Source organism: Pelmatolapia mariae, linkage group LG12 (genome assembly GCF_036321145.2).
Source record: "Pelmatolapia mariae isolate MD_Pm_ZW linkage group LG12, Pm_UMD_F_2, whole genome shotgun sequence".
NCBI lineage: Eukaryota > Metazoa > Chordata > Actinopteri > Cichliformes > Cichlidae > Pelmatolapia > Pelmatolapia mariae.
Window position 1 is genome coordinate 27,515,328 of NC_086237.1, and position 16,020 is coordinate 27,531,347.

At 40.3% G+C, this 16,020-nt stretch overlaps 1 protein-coding gene across 1 annotated transcript in view; it reads right to left on the bottom strand.

Annotated features, from left to right (window-relative positions):
• pde4d (phosphodiesterase 4D, cAMP-specific) overlaps positions 1-16,020 on the bottom strand; it is a 205,219-nt gene that overhangs the window by 158,964 nt on the left and 30,235 nt on the right. The window contains exon 3 of the mRNA XM_063490756.1: positions 6,211-6,449. Within this exon, the coding sequence (XP_063346826.1) occupies positions 6,211-6,449 (239 nt within the window). The remainder of the gene's footprint in view (positions 1-6,210; positions 6,450-16,020) is intronic.

Consider the following 16,020-nt stretch of genomic DNA (forward strand, 5'->3'; position numbering starts at 1 on the left):
TTTAGAGCACATTTAGAATCCTTAGTTTGTTTCACGTGTCACACCAATTTCCCCCCAATATATGTTTCTTTTCTGTTCGTGCTGAATTAAAATGCTAGGAGATAATGGGAACGGGATAAGTATAGTGCGGTCAATAATTAGTGATTACACCTGATTGCTCCAATACTGATCTTATTAGTACTGGAGGATTCTATCAGACACACTTTGCTGATTTACATTAAGTCTTTTTTTTTAATCACGACATGATTATGTAAGCTTCCTATAATAACTATATTTGGCGCTAGCCTAAAAAATATTTGCATTTAAATGTTTTTTTGGGGGGGAAAAAAGTAAGTCAAGTTGCAGGCTTATGTTCCCTCACATACAGGAGAATGAACTCAATCAGTTCCTCGCAGTGAGCTGTACAGACTTTTAATGAAGAAAGAAAAAAACAGAACTGCTATTGGATTGTTATCAAGGGAGAGAAAGTGGAATCTCTAGCCTGTATCTATAACGTGTGTGTGTGTGTGTGTGTGTGTGTGTGTGTGTGTGTGTGTGTGTGTGTGTGTGTGTGTGTGTGTGTGTTTGTATAAAATGAAAAATAAATAAGTGTTTATTTCCAGCTGATCTCTCACATAACACTCCAGAGATGACATTTTAGTGTTTGGAAAATCAATAGAGTGGTAGCTGATTTGATCCAGTATTGAGTTAATATCCAGCGCTGTTATTGTTCTGCTGTTCTCAGTTAATGTCTTTTGAGACACTTTTTTTCTCATATTAATAAGTTAATTAATACCTGTTAGCTGATGTTGAGCTCTTCTGTTGATTTGCTCCTAACATGTTGGGCTCATGTGCGAAAGAAATCCATGCACACTAATTTGTATTTAATGTAAACTGTATACAAAAGATGTGCCGAACTGCTGCAAAATAACACACAGATGCCTGACAATCAGGGCTAAGTAGCAGCTGAATAAAATTCTCACTGAGGCGTTCTTGGTAAGTCTGTTAATTCAATCAACCACACATGTGAAGCCATATTATTGGTCAGATGACTCAACTGAAATGCTTCAATAGGCACCAACATGACAAAAAGGGAGAATCAAGAGCTCAGGTTCCTTCTTCCTCTTCTTCTTCTTTCAGCTCCTCCCTTTAGGGGATCATCTGTCTTCAGCTCAACCGAACCCTAGCATCCTCCTCTCTCACATCAACCCTTTAAATGTCCTCCTTCGATACATCCGTGAATCTCCTCTGTGGTCTTTCTCTTTTCTCCTGACTGAGAGCTCCACATTCAGCATCCTTTATCCAATATATCCACTGTCCCTCCTCTTAGCATTTCCATAACCATCTCAGCTTTCCTACTGACGTACTCCTTTTTAATCCCACCAACTCTGGTCACCCCCAACAAAAATTTTAACTCCTTCTACTCTGCCTCCACCTCGTCCCCCAGTCTTTTTGTTAGCATCACAGACACCAAACCATCATTTAAAGCTTCCCCTTCACTCTTTCTGTTATCCTTTTGTTAGAAATCACCCCTCTGGACCCTGACTGCACCAAGGTCTTCACCTGTTTTGTGCACTGTCCAGTGCTTCGGATGTTTGACCCCAGGTATTTAAACTCATCTAACTTCATTATCTTTACTCCTTGGACAAAAACTCCAGTTCCAGCCACTGGAAGTAGTAGAAGTGACACATCAGACAGCGATGGTCTAAAGCCCCTGTAGCAGTATCCACCTGTCAGTCAAAGTGGTGATAAATGGATTGGTATTTGGATAGCACTTTTCCTCTCTGATTGAGCACAAAAACCTTACTCAGCCAATCACACACACATTCATACAGCACTTTATTCTATGCCTAAGCACCTTGTATAAAATGTAAGCACACACTCACAGTCCAATGAATGCATCAGGAGAAATTCAGTATTTTGCCCAAGGATACCTAGTAGACAGACCCACTGTATCTTGTTAGCTGAGCTATTCAAAAAAAAAAAAAAAAAACACCCTGTATATTTGTGATGAAGATAACATAAAGTCCAACAGGTCTATGATTCATTTTTGGAGGATGCATGAAGTAGCCCAGTTCAAGGAATTGCAGCTTTTGGCGCTTCTGTGGCAGCTTCAATTTTCAGCTCTGAAGATTGTTGGCTGTTATTTAAACTGAGCAGGTTTTAATCCACTATTTTGCACTGTTACGTTATTTATAATATCAGCAACTCAGATTTTTTTAGCTGTTATGCAGCAGGTAAATGCTGGTGGTTTTGCTAGTCGTAGAAGAGAAGCAAAGACAAAAACACTGAAACTGTTTCATGAAAATCATTCTTTTATATTAATTATGTGAGGGCATCTAATGGAAAGACAGCGCACCACTTTTTGACCATTTCATTAATACTGAAGACAGTCTCATTTGGCAGCATACAAAGTTAATGTCACTAAATTTTACTAAAACACTGCAGTTGGAGCATTTAAAATGGCACGCCTTTCAACCCTAATGCTTCCCCACTGTATATTTCTTCCACGCTGCTGTGCTGAATTATGAATGAACGGAGCTCGAAGCAACGTTAAGACATATGACCTTTGTTAAAACTCCATTTCCTCCCTAAGCCTCTTTTTTGTCTTTAATTGATCATTCTATGTTCAGTTATGAAAGGAGTCAAATTTACTGGATATGGGTTTAAAATAATGGATTGCGATTTTGAGTCAGTCAAAGCTGAGTGACAATTAATCTTGAAAATAATCAGTAACATAATCGAAATGTTGACAAGCGTATAATATATTACACCACAAAACACTGATTTAACATGTAACAGTATTTTTGGTACTGCTGGCAGATTAATTTAGAAAGAAAGATCATTTAGAAAGATGACAAAAAATGTTCCCCCTTTCATGTTCTACTTAAGAAAAGGCTCATTGGGGCAGCACACAGAAGTCAATACAGCTACGTGAAGTAGAAAAAGAGATGACAAGCCCCCTCCTGCCTTTGTCTTCTTAAAATAATCACTCAAACCACCTTTAAAAATACCAAATCCCTGTCTCGCAAATGCAACACGCTTTTCAAAGAGTGGTCAGCAGCCCACACTTGGGAATAGTCTGCCCTTTTATGAAGGTGAAATAAAAGTTTGATGACCGTGATTCAGAGAGGACAGGCTGTCTCTGTATCTAATATTTGACACTTTTTGGCATTATCACAGTACCATAATAAATTATTCAGTATTGACTATGTTTCTGTATTATGGGTAGCAGTTTCTGCTGCTTATACAGTGCAGCTGACAATGTGTGACACATCAAGCTGCAGACGACACCGCCAGAAACAAAGACAAAAATATACTGTATTTCCTACAATGAAGATGCTCTTGACGTGTAACAGCAATTTTGAAGATAAAGAAAGCCTTTCAGCGCTATTGTGAATCAGAGTTGCCTTGAAAATTGCTCTGCCTGCCTGAAAATGTAATTTAGACACAACTGAGTGTCACCAGCTTCTCACGCTTCCTTACAAAAGAAGTCTACAAGTCAGCGGCACTGTCTTCTTGCTAAAGTGTGTTCACAGCACCCTATAACAAATTCCTCAATCTTAGGCTTAATAAGAGCTGCTCATTTCTCTGTTGGTTGTTCGTCGTTTGGAGTCAAACTTGCCAAAGAGAGAAAGGGAAAAGGACAAATCAGGGGCGCCAAGGGGAAAATCAGAGCAGGCCGATCCATTTACTTTCACATCTTGCACAGGATGAGCCACCGAACAATGTTATGCAGGTAGCACAATGTGTGTGTGAAATACCGAGCTTTGTGAAGCATCCCAAGGCGATCAAAGATGAGTCAGAGGAGTGCCACTTTCCCCTTGGGTTGATGAGTAGATTTGTAACGTTTCTAAGTACGATACTAACCCAAGACAATGGGGATTTTCCACTGACAGATAGGTTTGACCACTGAAATTATATGCTTCTTCAAACTGCCTGAATATATTTCCTTTTCTGAGTTAAATTATGACTTCCCCACTAGACCACTGGCTCTGATACAGAATGCTGTTTGGTACATTGTTCCTCTCTCCCCTCAGAGCAAGCTGGTTGGAGGCTTGGTGTTTGTCTGTGCCAAACCTCATTTCATCTGAGGCGCTCATTCTCCAACATTCTCCGGAGAGGCTGCGATTCTTTTCTTAGTTGTGGTGCAATCTTGTTTTCCAATCACGGAGAGGCTGCGAGGCTATGCTACAGACTGTACAATATGTTAAAGAACAGAGGATAAAAATAAACACCACCTAAAAGGACTCGGCGCACTACACAATAGATCAATCAAATCCACGGTTCAGTCCCTGCTTTTAACTTGTTTAGCATGTTTCACACGGTAAATTACATTCACTCTTTTAAGATTAGTGAGTGTCGGTGCTGACAAACAGAACTCTATTAGACCTCGACATCTGATGAGTCACATTCTTAACAGCATGTAGCCGACAGGAATAATTTAAATGCCAATGGTTTGCATGTTATTTATCCACTAAACAACAAGCACACTCTGCACTGCTGCCAAATCAGGCTGTATTTGATTTCTTACCTTTCCGATTGTTTCTATTCACTTCGCCACGCCATGAAACTCAACTTAAAGACACCTTAAAGCTGTCAGAAGCAGGTAATCTATCACAATAAAGAGCTGTATTCATATCTTTAGTTTTTGTATTATCATAGTTATCATATTATCTAGTTAGGCTAAAATAATGTGACTGATCTGAAAGCTCATATTGTTGCTATGTTTAGTATACACAGGCATCTACAAAGTGAGAGTTGGCTGTCCAATGACAACCTTTTTCAGTTTGATTGATGCACAAACCTCACTGCCAGCAGCTATTTTTAGCTACTTTTGTCTTCGGGGTTCTTTGCCTACATTATATGAGTCCTGTTTCACAGGAAGGACTTTAACTATGGCTGTCATTTGATTCTAAAATACAATAAAACACTGTTTTTCCAAAGGGACACTATGGTGGCTCAGTGGTTAGCAGTAATAGTAAGAAGATCCTGGGTTCAAAGCATCATCTGGCTGAGGCCTTTTCTGTGTGGAGTTTGCATGGTCTCCGCATGTCTGTGTGGCTTCCTCCCACAGTCCAAAGACATGGAGCACCCACATGTATTTAGTGGGTTAGGTTAACTGGTGATTCTAAATTACCCAAAGGTGTCAATGATTGTCTGTCTCTGCGCTAGCGCTATGTGACCTGTCGATGGTGTGCCCTGCATCTTTCCCTGTGGTAGCTGGGACAGGCTACTCCCTCCTCGTGACCTTCAATTGGAGAATAGATGGACTATTTTACAAATAGTAGCTTGACAATTTCAGTGAAAAGTTGGATCTCTGTGTAAAACACAGTTGAATCTCAAGATGTCTCGCCATCATCCGGGCCCTTCGTTGCCGTAATGACAGCATACACTCAAGCTGCCGTGAACTCAGTGGCGGTGCAAAAATCTGATTGCCTGTGTTCACCCACCATGATTTAACAATATTCCAAAAATTTTCCTCTTGGTTTTTCTCAGCCTTCAAGAGTCCCCACAAAAGTTCAGCTGGGTTGAGGTTGGGTGAGGAGTCGTCTTTGATCTTTGTGTCCTCGCCGTGCAGAGCATGAATCCTTCTCTGAAAAGGTTTGTCTCTGACGACTGAAGTGGTGCCATCAGCTCAGCCTGGGTAGACTAAGCTCATTGCAGGTGTACAACTCCAGAGAAGTGAAAACATCCTCAGACTTGTAAATAACAAACGCTTTATTTAATCAGTAAATAGTCATCTGTGAAATGTTGGTATTTCTTCACCTACCTGAAGAATTTGAGCTTGTAAGGCAGTGAGACTGCTGCTTGTCTTAACACCAACAGTCTTCTTTTGACAGCCCTTGTACTGATTCAGGTAATGTCTATGAATGGGCAAAAACTTGTATGTATCTGCTGAAACCTGTTTTTGTACCACATAAAAGCCCTTTAGCAACCTTGATTATCTGAGTCTGAGGATAACAATTCCTGGCTTGTAGTGACAACTAAACGTCTGATGCTACATGTGCATTTCTTTAGAGGTAAATATAGTTCCCTTAACTCACGGCATATAGCTGTCAAGTTCCTAACTGAAGTATGAGTATTTTTCCAGGAACAGACTTTAACGATCAGAGCTCAGCCACCAGTAAAGTTTGAACACATTGATTTCAAACTGTATGTAAAATGAAGTTACTTGGAGGACTTAAAAAAAACACTTTTAAGAAAAGCAGCACACCCACATCGTCCTACCTGCTGGTATCAGCCGCGGTTATAGCGATGAGTGGCGGTGTGCGCAGTGGCAGTGTTGTGGGCCGTGGTGGGACTGTCACTGTGTCCGGCTCCGGCTTGCGATCACAGTAGTACTGCTCTGCCTGACGAAAGGCTAAAGGGGGCAACTGGACCGTCCTGCAGGAAAGCCTCCGCACCATGAAGGGCTCCATGCAGGTGACTGGCCCCGGCTCTGGGGAGTCGGACGAGTCATCGGACACCTGGAGGGGGATGATAGAAAAGCAGGTAAATTGAAAATGCCTCACAGATAACAGATTTCATCCTAACGAGGGTGAAACATAATATGAAAAAAGAGGGAAAAGCAGGATTAGAAAGAAAGGGAAGACAGAGAGACTGAACTCCTGGTAGCAGCTTGGAGTAAAATGGCAGTCAGGTGGTTTTGGTAAATACAGAATCCCTCTTTCTTTCCTTTACTTAAGGCGTGCAGTGTTTGGTTGGTAGTTATGTCCATCAAAGGGCATAAAAACCAATGTACTGTGTGTTTTAGTCTTCTGATGCCTCTCTTAGCACAATTTTGCCTTGTGCTCAAAGCCAAAGATTACTCCTGTCCAGAAAAGTCCATTAAAAGACATCTTGCTCTCTCAGCCTTCAATACGTGGCCAGACCATTCATCCAGCACCACTGGTACAAGCTTTCACTTGACTGTTTATTGATGAAAAGCACAATCTGATAAAAAAAAAGAAGAAAAAAAAAAGAAAAAGAAAATTGGCCTTTTCTTGAGATCTAGGGCATCCTTAACTCTGACTTTTAAAAATTCACATTTTATTAAGTACACTTTGCTAAACCTAAAGCAGTCTAATACAACTGTCCTGCAATAGATCCTAATCCCTGACAGAGAGAGGATGGGCAAAAATGATAAAATTTCCAGTCAGTATAATGCAATAACCAACAAACTACAGCCTCTAAAATTATCATAAAGTTGAATCATCGGCTCTTTTAGCAGTTTTTATAAAAACTGATTACACTGAATTTATTACAAGTCTCTCAGACGCCATAGCTTTTAAAAAGTTCAGTTCAGTTTTATTCATTTTGTGTTCATTTGCAGTCTTCTCTCAGGGCAATTTACATTACTTGCTTATTTTCTCACATTATCATAAAGACTCAAACTCTCTTTTAACAGGAAAAAACCCCTTTGAGAATCAGACTTAACCTTTCAGGCCGGGCTGAGGGACAAAGAAAAGAACATTTTAAAAGACGAAAAGCGGCTGCCATAACAAAGGTGTCCCCAGTAGACCTGCCACTCTACACTGCCCATGTAAATAGGGAGAATATATCTTGGGACTCCTTGTTAGATTTTCCATATGGATAAAATGCTAACTAGCTGCGCTTTAAAGTTAAAGCATGTTTATTGAAGGGTAGTGTTTACATCTGTGCAAACAGTAGTTTTATAATTATAGGGAAAGTGCAGGTGTATTAATGGTGGCTTGATTTCACTTACGGAGGTTCTGCTTTTGTGTGTGCTTCTCACAGTCATGGCTCACTCAAAACGCTAACAGAAGTGAGCTTTCAGAAATTCCATCAGTGCTTTTTCAACTGTGACAAGTGTGAAAAAAAGGTCCCTAGGTCATTTGTGAAAAGCATTGCTCAGGTCACCTTTTTTATCTTTCAGTTCACTTCAAGACACAATACGTGACTCGTTCAGGGGCCTAGCGATGGGCTATTTCTCAAGAAGTGATGGCAAAACAGAAATAATACTGAAGCTACATTTGTTAACCAAATTCATAAATATGCCAAGTCCTTAAAGCCAGCTTAGATCTGTTGCCTGTGTTTTTATTATATTTTTTATTGGAGGGTTAAATATCTCCTGTGAGTCTGCGTAAACTAGCCTGTGGATATTTGGACCAAATTCCTCAGAATTTATCAAAATTAACACCGCAACCTGCAGTCCAATTTGTTTAGTTAAATAGTGCTCACTTTCTACTGTGATACAGGTGAGTGACCTCCTGTTACACACAAACCAGGACTCATCGGTCAGGTGTCTGTTTTCATATAACACTATACGCTTCTGTGTTCTGGGTAAAAAAAAAGAAGTATACATTTGAATGCATCAGAATGATTAATTTATCCACCGCAAACTTCTGAAAATTGTTTTCTTAGTTCAGTATGAAACATAACAGAGGTGAAAAAAAAATAAAAAACCTAAAAAAAAAACCCATGATGGTAGGTTATAATTACAAAAAATCTAACAAAAATCAAGATTGATTAAATACAATGAAACACAATTTCTGAAGGGCAATCTGTTGGATTTAACAAACGTTCAAATAGGAAGTTGCTCGCTTAAGAAATAGAGGAAGCTCAAAGTGAAAATGACATAGCACATGGGGTCAAGACAGAAGGGAAAAAAAGAACTGATAAGAAGTTCAGCGGGGGGGCAAGAGCTATCTGAAAGACTGTGTGTGTCTGTGGTGAGACAAAGTGAGAGGGGACAGAAAGTCATTTACAGCAGCAAGCTAACCTGGAGGAAACACATCAGGTGGTCAATGTACCATTAAGGAGTTATCAGAAAAGTTGATTCTACTGCTTTGATGGCAGCAGCAGAGCCTCTGTTTTAAAAACAGAACTGTTTTAAGCAAGTTTTCCTGCATTAGAGCCCATTTTCTCAACAAATCATGCAAATTCCTTTTTTAAATAATATTACTATCAATTTTGGGTGGCACAGCTGCAGCAGTTAGCACCATCATCGGCTATATTAGAGTTTAGCAGAATAAGCCTTGAACACAAAGCACGACCACTGAAGAAGTTTGAATTCTTCTTAGGTACGCTCTCCTCATGGACAGGAAGGAGGCGATCAGTTATTTGTGTATTGAGTGGCTCCAGGACAATCTCTGATACACGACACACTTGATTGCACACACACACATATACACACACGCGCGGAGTGGGTTTGTGAGGTGGCATGATAAATCAAGGCTGATTCTGTGCCATTAATCTTACAGCAACCACAGGGAGTTTTTGCTCTGCATGAATAACAAGGGTTTCCTATTAAAGTAAGGGTCAACCATTATTCTTTTACAGGTGATTACTCCCTACATTACAAGCCTTTAAAGTGAACATGACTTTTCATTCATCTTCCATAGCGACAAAATTAACTAATAATAATGCTCATTAGCTGATTTTATACTTTAATTGTGAAAATTCCCGCACAGGTTTGCTGCTAATCAAACAATTAACTCGACCAGCAGACCAGGAGCTTTTTGTAGCACCCATGGGGACAAAGACCTGAGGCGAGTTGCCCATTTTGTCAACTCAATAAATTAGACCTACTTAAAATAATTCAGCTGTCGAGGTCCTTATTCATGCCATGTATTCCTGGTGTTCTTCCCTCTCTCGTGTCTCCTCTGCCCTCTGTATATTTCTGTTTTCGGTTTGGCATCCTGCTCGTCCTCTACGGCTGCGGTCAAACTGGATGCACACTGCCATCCTTTCATAAAAGCTGGCACTGTGCAGTCTATGCTTACCGAGATAGGAAAGGAAGCTTAACAGCACCTTTATTTAGCATTTAGAAAATGTGACTAGGGCTAATCATGGCTTCTACTTTAGATACTTCCAGGCCATTTCACTCTGTAAGGAGCCTTCCTTAGCAAAAAGAAAAAAAAGACTATCTGACTTCTTTTGATTGATGGTCAAAAGAACCCAGCAGCACATCAGGCCCAGATTTCCACCCACTCTAGGCTAGTTTGTTCACTTAGCACGGTCCAGTGCCTCTTCGTGTGTTTGCCTGCTTGCCCATAATGTTAGGAGGCAGAAGGAGATGGAGATAGACTAACTCTGTATTTCTATCATGGTCTCTGTTTTGAGTTTTGGGATGTTTTGGGGTTTCTCTGGTTTTGTATGTTTGATTATTCTTGGTTCTATATTCTATATTGTCTCCCTGGTTATGTGTTTTTTGGTTACTTTCCCATCTTATTTTTATAGTGATCTCGTGTGTGTTGTTTCATTTTGCGTCCCCTGTCTCACCGGTTGGATTCTGTTCAGCTGTTTTCCCCGGTGTCTCCACTCTGCTTTAATCTCCTTGTGTTTATTTAGACCCTCAGTTTGCTTCTGTTCTTTGTTGTATTCTCCCTCGGGGTTGGATCCTCCTTTGCAGTTTGTGTTCCTTTAAGATTACTCCGTGTTTGGTTTCCTAGTTTTTTGGACCTGGATTAATTTGTACTTTGGATAACTTCTGCAATAAAGCTGTCTTTTAGTTTAAACTTGGTTTTCGAGTCCTGTGTTTGGATTCAGTTCCTGCCCATTACACAGCCAGCATCTACCTGCATGCAACCTTCGCCTTATGCTTTCTGAGCTACAACACAACACGTGACAGAGGACATAAAAGGACATACATGTTTATGTGATGTTGCAGCAATCTTAGGGCCAATATCAAAGTTAGGGTTGGCATAGAAAGTCATCCTATTACCTAAACAGCTGCTTACTGGCCACTTAATCTTTCCCTTCCTTCACGCTACTCAGCCCTGCCTCTCCAACCACTAGCTTGCCTGCCACTCCATCCTCTCATCCACACTCACTCTCTTTCCTACGTCCCTGCTCTGTGCACTCGACCAGCCTTCCACCTCAGACCCGCTAAGCCATCAGCTCTCCCCGGCCTCTGCCTGTATTCACCACTACCCACTTCCCTCCATTACCTCACGGCTTCAAAGAAGCTGCTGTCGTTTGAACTTTTAGTCCGTGTCCTGCATCTGGGTTTGACAGCCCCCGCCCCTCCCTAGACACACACACACTTTTTCTCCCTCTGATTGCAAAAGTAATAACAAAACGCTCAAATGAATTCCTTTTTTTTTTTTTTTAATTTTGTCCTATCCTATGTGTGTGTTTTGCTGATTTTCATGCAGCTTATTGATTTGCCCTGCTCAACGTAGCCTAAAGTAATTTGCTAGATAAAAACACATGTTCACCTTTCAACTACGAAGAGTAAATTTTCCTAGCAGATTGCTCTAAAGCATTACATACATATTACCCAAGAATAACCTTTCACGTCAGTGACTTGTGTGTGTGTGTGGTTGACTCCCCTCTCCACCTCTGTCGTGACTGTTCTGCCTCACCCTCCAGTGTACAGCGCAAACACCTCACCCTCCCACCCGTCCACGCTTGCATTAATCAAGATGCCAATCTTCATCCGTGAAGCTATTGAGCCTTTCATTCCTACATAATTACCTGTATTAGACTCGTTGCCACAGACGGTGGCTTGCAGAGGGAAACGAGGGGAGCTGGCATGCTTAACCTTCACTTTTCTGCAGGCTAAATGTAAAGCAGGCTCAAATGAATCAATGGGGTCCAGTCAGGATTAACCATTCCTCCAACAGTACATTCAGATTCCTTTAAGCAATTTATGTAATAGTCCTTCAGTCTTTTGTTAAAGCGATACAGGCTAGTGCTATTATATTTGCACTTGCACTTTATGTAATATGCTTCAGCCCTATTGTAGTGCTCTATCAGAGTTCTGTGAATTTAAATTCCTTTGATTCATATTTGGGGGGTTTTTTGTTTTTTTATTTGACATGCTATCACTAATGTCTACAACAAGCATCTAAAAGACCGTTAATCTTCATCATGACAGTGTAATCAGACAAACAGACAAATACTGAGAAAAGAAAAATGAAACAAAATAACGTTTAAATTATAAACAAAGGAAGACGAGAAATTCAAAGTAAAACCGGAGGGCACACGAGTGATCACGATGATTTCAGTGTAATTAAGAAGCCATGGGTGAGAGGTAGTATAAAAGTGACTGAGGTTATGAGACTTTTGAAACATGTGTGCATGATTATGGACACAGTACTTCATTTTCAGTCACTTGTGCTGTCTCTCCTGATGCCTGAAGTGGCTCTTTATGATAAGTGGGATCAGTGAAAGGTTAATTGGTCTGCTGTGACTCTCCTGGGTTCTCTGCACACTTCATATGCCAACCCATTGATGGTCAAGTCAAACTGCTTGAGTGTGAAAATCAGTGAACAGTTTCTAGTAAACAACCAAGATGTGCCAGGTTTTTAATTCATTCTTTAGGAAACAGTGAAGGTGATGAGGGGTCTGATAGTAAATACATAATGAAGAGAACTGATTTGCCACTAACCCTATCACTACTTCATCCTTCAGTTCTCTCAGGGAGTTAATAACAAGAGCGGTGCCAGAAAAGCAGCACATACTCAATCCGGTCTTTAAGTGATGACGTGACGAATCCTGCTTCCGGGCCTAAAGTAGTCTGCGTTTAATATGGGTTTTGTGTTGTTAACATGTTTAATGTTTTGTATTTTCCTCTATTTAATCTCAAAAAGCTCCTAAAAACAGTCAGTGATCACTGTTGGCCTCCCTCGGCTTTTATTACTACTAATCATTTTAAAGCTCAGTTTTTAAAACCTTACGATGTAGCTACAGCCCAGCCCATGCAGCAGTATATGAATGACTAACCCTATTCATCCTTGTGGATGAAGTATCTCAGTTGTTCTCCTGGCTGAAGTTTGGTCCGTTTACAGCATCCTGCCATGAAATTACATTTGTTCCTGACCACCGAGAATCCTCACGTTAACTTTTATCAAGTGGAAAAAAGTTAGCGTGTTTATATTATGCTCACATAGCTGTGAAGCTAGCGGTCACGTAGCATATCGTTATATACCAGCTAGCCAAACTTCAGTAACCCTACAAACGTCACTGCTGTTTAGTTTTCTGTCTTCATTTATGTTGGAAGTGATAGCAGAGCTGTACGTTTGAATTTGTTTCCAAAATCCCTCAGTCAGGACATGCTATATTGCATTTAGATGGAAGCTAGCGAGCTAACTTGCTGCTAATTCCTAACTCCGTTAAATGTCATAAATTCTGTTTCGTTTTCATGGATGCCTGGATAATAAACTCAATTGTTACACCTAGTAGAGCAGAACGCTGATCATTTTATTACAGATGAAAGACTTTAGATAGTTTTTCAACTCTCAGTGATGCCACAGTGATCGTTTGATTTATGGACCTGCAGCAGAGTTTGAGCCCAGACACGGCTAGTGACGTCAGACTTAAAGACCGGATAGTAAATTTGACACAGTCTAGGCAGAAAGTTAGCACATAAATCCATGTGTAACAGCTGTGATCTTGGAAAGGTGCGTATCTAAAAGTCCAATCAAACATCAAAGATGTTTGTCCCAGCCAAAATTAAAATCAGTCAATATAAAACTCACTAACCACTTTATCAGGTACAGCTGTTCAGCTGTTAAACTAAATATCTAATGAGCCAGTCACATGGAAGCAAGCACACGGTCAAGACGACTTCTTAAAGCTAAAACTGAGCATGAGAATGGGAGGGAAAGGCGATTTAAGTGAGTTTGAATGTGGCATGTTGGTGACAGACAGGCTGGTCTAAGTATTTCACAAACCGCTGATCTACTGGGATTTTCCCACACAGCCACTACTACAGTTTACAGCGCATGTTCCAAAAAACAGGAACTATCCACTGAGCAGCGGTTCTCTGGGTGAAAATGCCTTGTTGATGCCAGAGATCAGAGGAGCATGGTCAGACTGCTTCGAGCTGGCAACAGTAACTGAAATAGTAACCCACTTATTACAACAAAATTTTGCAAAAGAGCATCTCTGAATGCACAATGTGTCAAACCTCAAAGCAGGTGAGCTACAGCAGTAGAAAACCACACCCGGTGCCTTCTTTCAGCTGAGAACAGAAAACAAGAGCTTCATTAGAACCAGACAGTAAAAGACTAGTCTGTCTGGTCTGATGAGTCTCAATTTCTGCCTTGACATTCAGATGGTAGGGTCAGAATTTGGCAAAAACAACATGAAAGCATGGATCCTGCCTTCTATCAACGCTTCAGGCTAGTGGTATAACAGTGTGGGGGATATTTTATAGGTGGACTTCAGGCCTCTTAGTACCAAGTGAACATCAGCCTACCTGATTATCATTGATGACCATGTCCATCTCTTTATGACCCAAGTGTACCCATCTTTTGATGGCCGCTTCCAGCAGGAAATACACCGTATCACAAAGCTCAAATCAAACTATTTTTTTGAAGATGACACTCTACTCAAATGGCCTCCGCAGTCACCAGAGCTCATTCCAATAGAGCACCTTTGGGATTTATTGGAACAGGAGATTCAAATCATGGATGTGCAGCCAACAAATCTGAAGCATTTATGTGACACTATTGTGTCAATATGGAGCAAAATCTCTGAGGAGTGTTTCCAGGACCTTGATAAAGCTAACACAAAGAATTCTGAAGGCACAAAGGGTACAAGAGTGTACCTAACAAAGTGGTCAATAAGTGTATATAAGCCTATTATGATACAGAAGTAACTTTGAGTTTTTTGAGTTTCAACCATGTGGTGGCACTTAACTAAAATTACAGTTATCCCCACCTCCCTATTCATTTGGATAGAGGACTGGTAGTCAGTATGGTTACATGTTCAAGTGTTTTAAATTTCCATGGATTGTACTTAGTTGGCAAATTTACTTTCTTTCATTAACTATAAGGGGAAAAAAATCCCCTTCAGAGAAACTCTTAAAAATACTTATATTTTATCAGCCCACTTACGCCTCCTGACAAAGTAACATGCTCCCTTCTTCTTGCTAGTAAAAGTACTTAATTCATTTAATTTGGTTTTGGTGACAGAGGGAGTAGAAAAATCAATACAAAATGGGTCATATTCCAACTCGAGCCCTAAGCTTACAGCTGACAGAAGAGCTATCTGCAAGAAACAGAGGAAATGTTCATCCAGTCTGATGCTTTGACCACACAGGTGCATCAGTATGTATCACCAATGGAAATCCCTCCAGCTGGGTAATGGGTAATCTGGATACCAATCAACATCCTGTGCAATATAGTTGAGAATACAGAGCTCACACTCTGCTTTGATTTTATGCTTTTTTATTATGGAAATGATCAAAAATGCATGTGAATTGAAATTTATCTAACAAAAAAAGAAAAATTCATCTTTTCTGCAGGATGTTGAAGCCTTTGATGATGACTATTGATGTGAGTCTTCTTAGATATGCAGGTGGCTCAATTTTGGCACTATTCAGTTATTTTGCCCACATGCAGGTCTCATTTATTCATGTAAGGATAGCCGCATACTCTCATTTAATATCATTTCCTTCATGCTAATTCTGTCCTCTTCCTGTCTCTTCCTCTGGCACTGTGAATAAGTCAGATGATACGGACTCTTTATCACTGCTACATATTAGTAATGGTCCTGCTGCACATCAAACATTACACATTTCCATGCAGTTCAGATTTCTAGTAACATCACTGAGGATTCAAACTGTTCCTCCCCCTTTCGTGTGCATAATTTATTAATTAATACATGTCAATTAGGCCACAGCAAACAGGAAGCCATCCCTTTTTCATAAACAGAATTTTTCATTAGCCTCCCTTTTTTTATTGGTTGACCTTTTTGGAAGATTAAGACAAAGCAAAACAAAACAGTTGGCTTGGCTTTTGTAGAAACAGCTGAAAGTGGTATCTAAACAGGCCTTTTTCTTTTTTTTTGTGGATTTAGTTTGTTTTGCATCTGTTCCTTGATGCTGCTTTCTTTGTCTTCCTGCAACACCATCTGCAGAAAGTGTCTGAGCATTGCCAAAGGCAAACTGAAGGCCATTTCCTTATTTTCTCTATTAAAAGAAAAGAAGAAGATGAACCAGTCATTACCTTTTCAGCTTCCGATGTCAGCTTATTAATATATGCTATTTCATTTGACATTCAAGGACTAAAAAGGGTCACTCGTGTGTGGAAGGTAAAATAACAGGTGTGTGATCTTGAATCGGGTCGCAGAGCCGTCAGCACT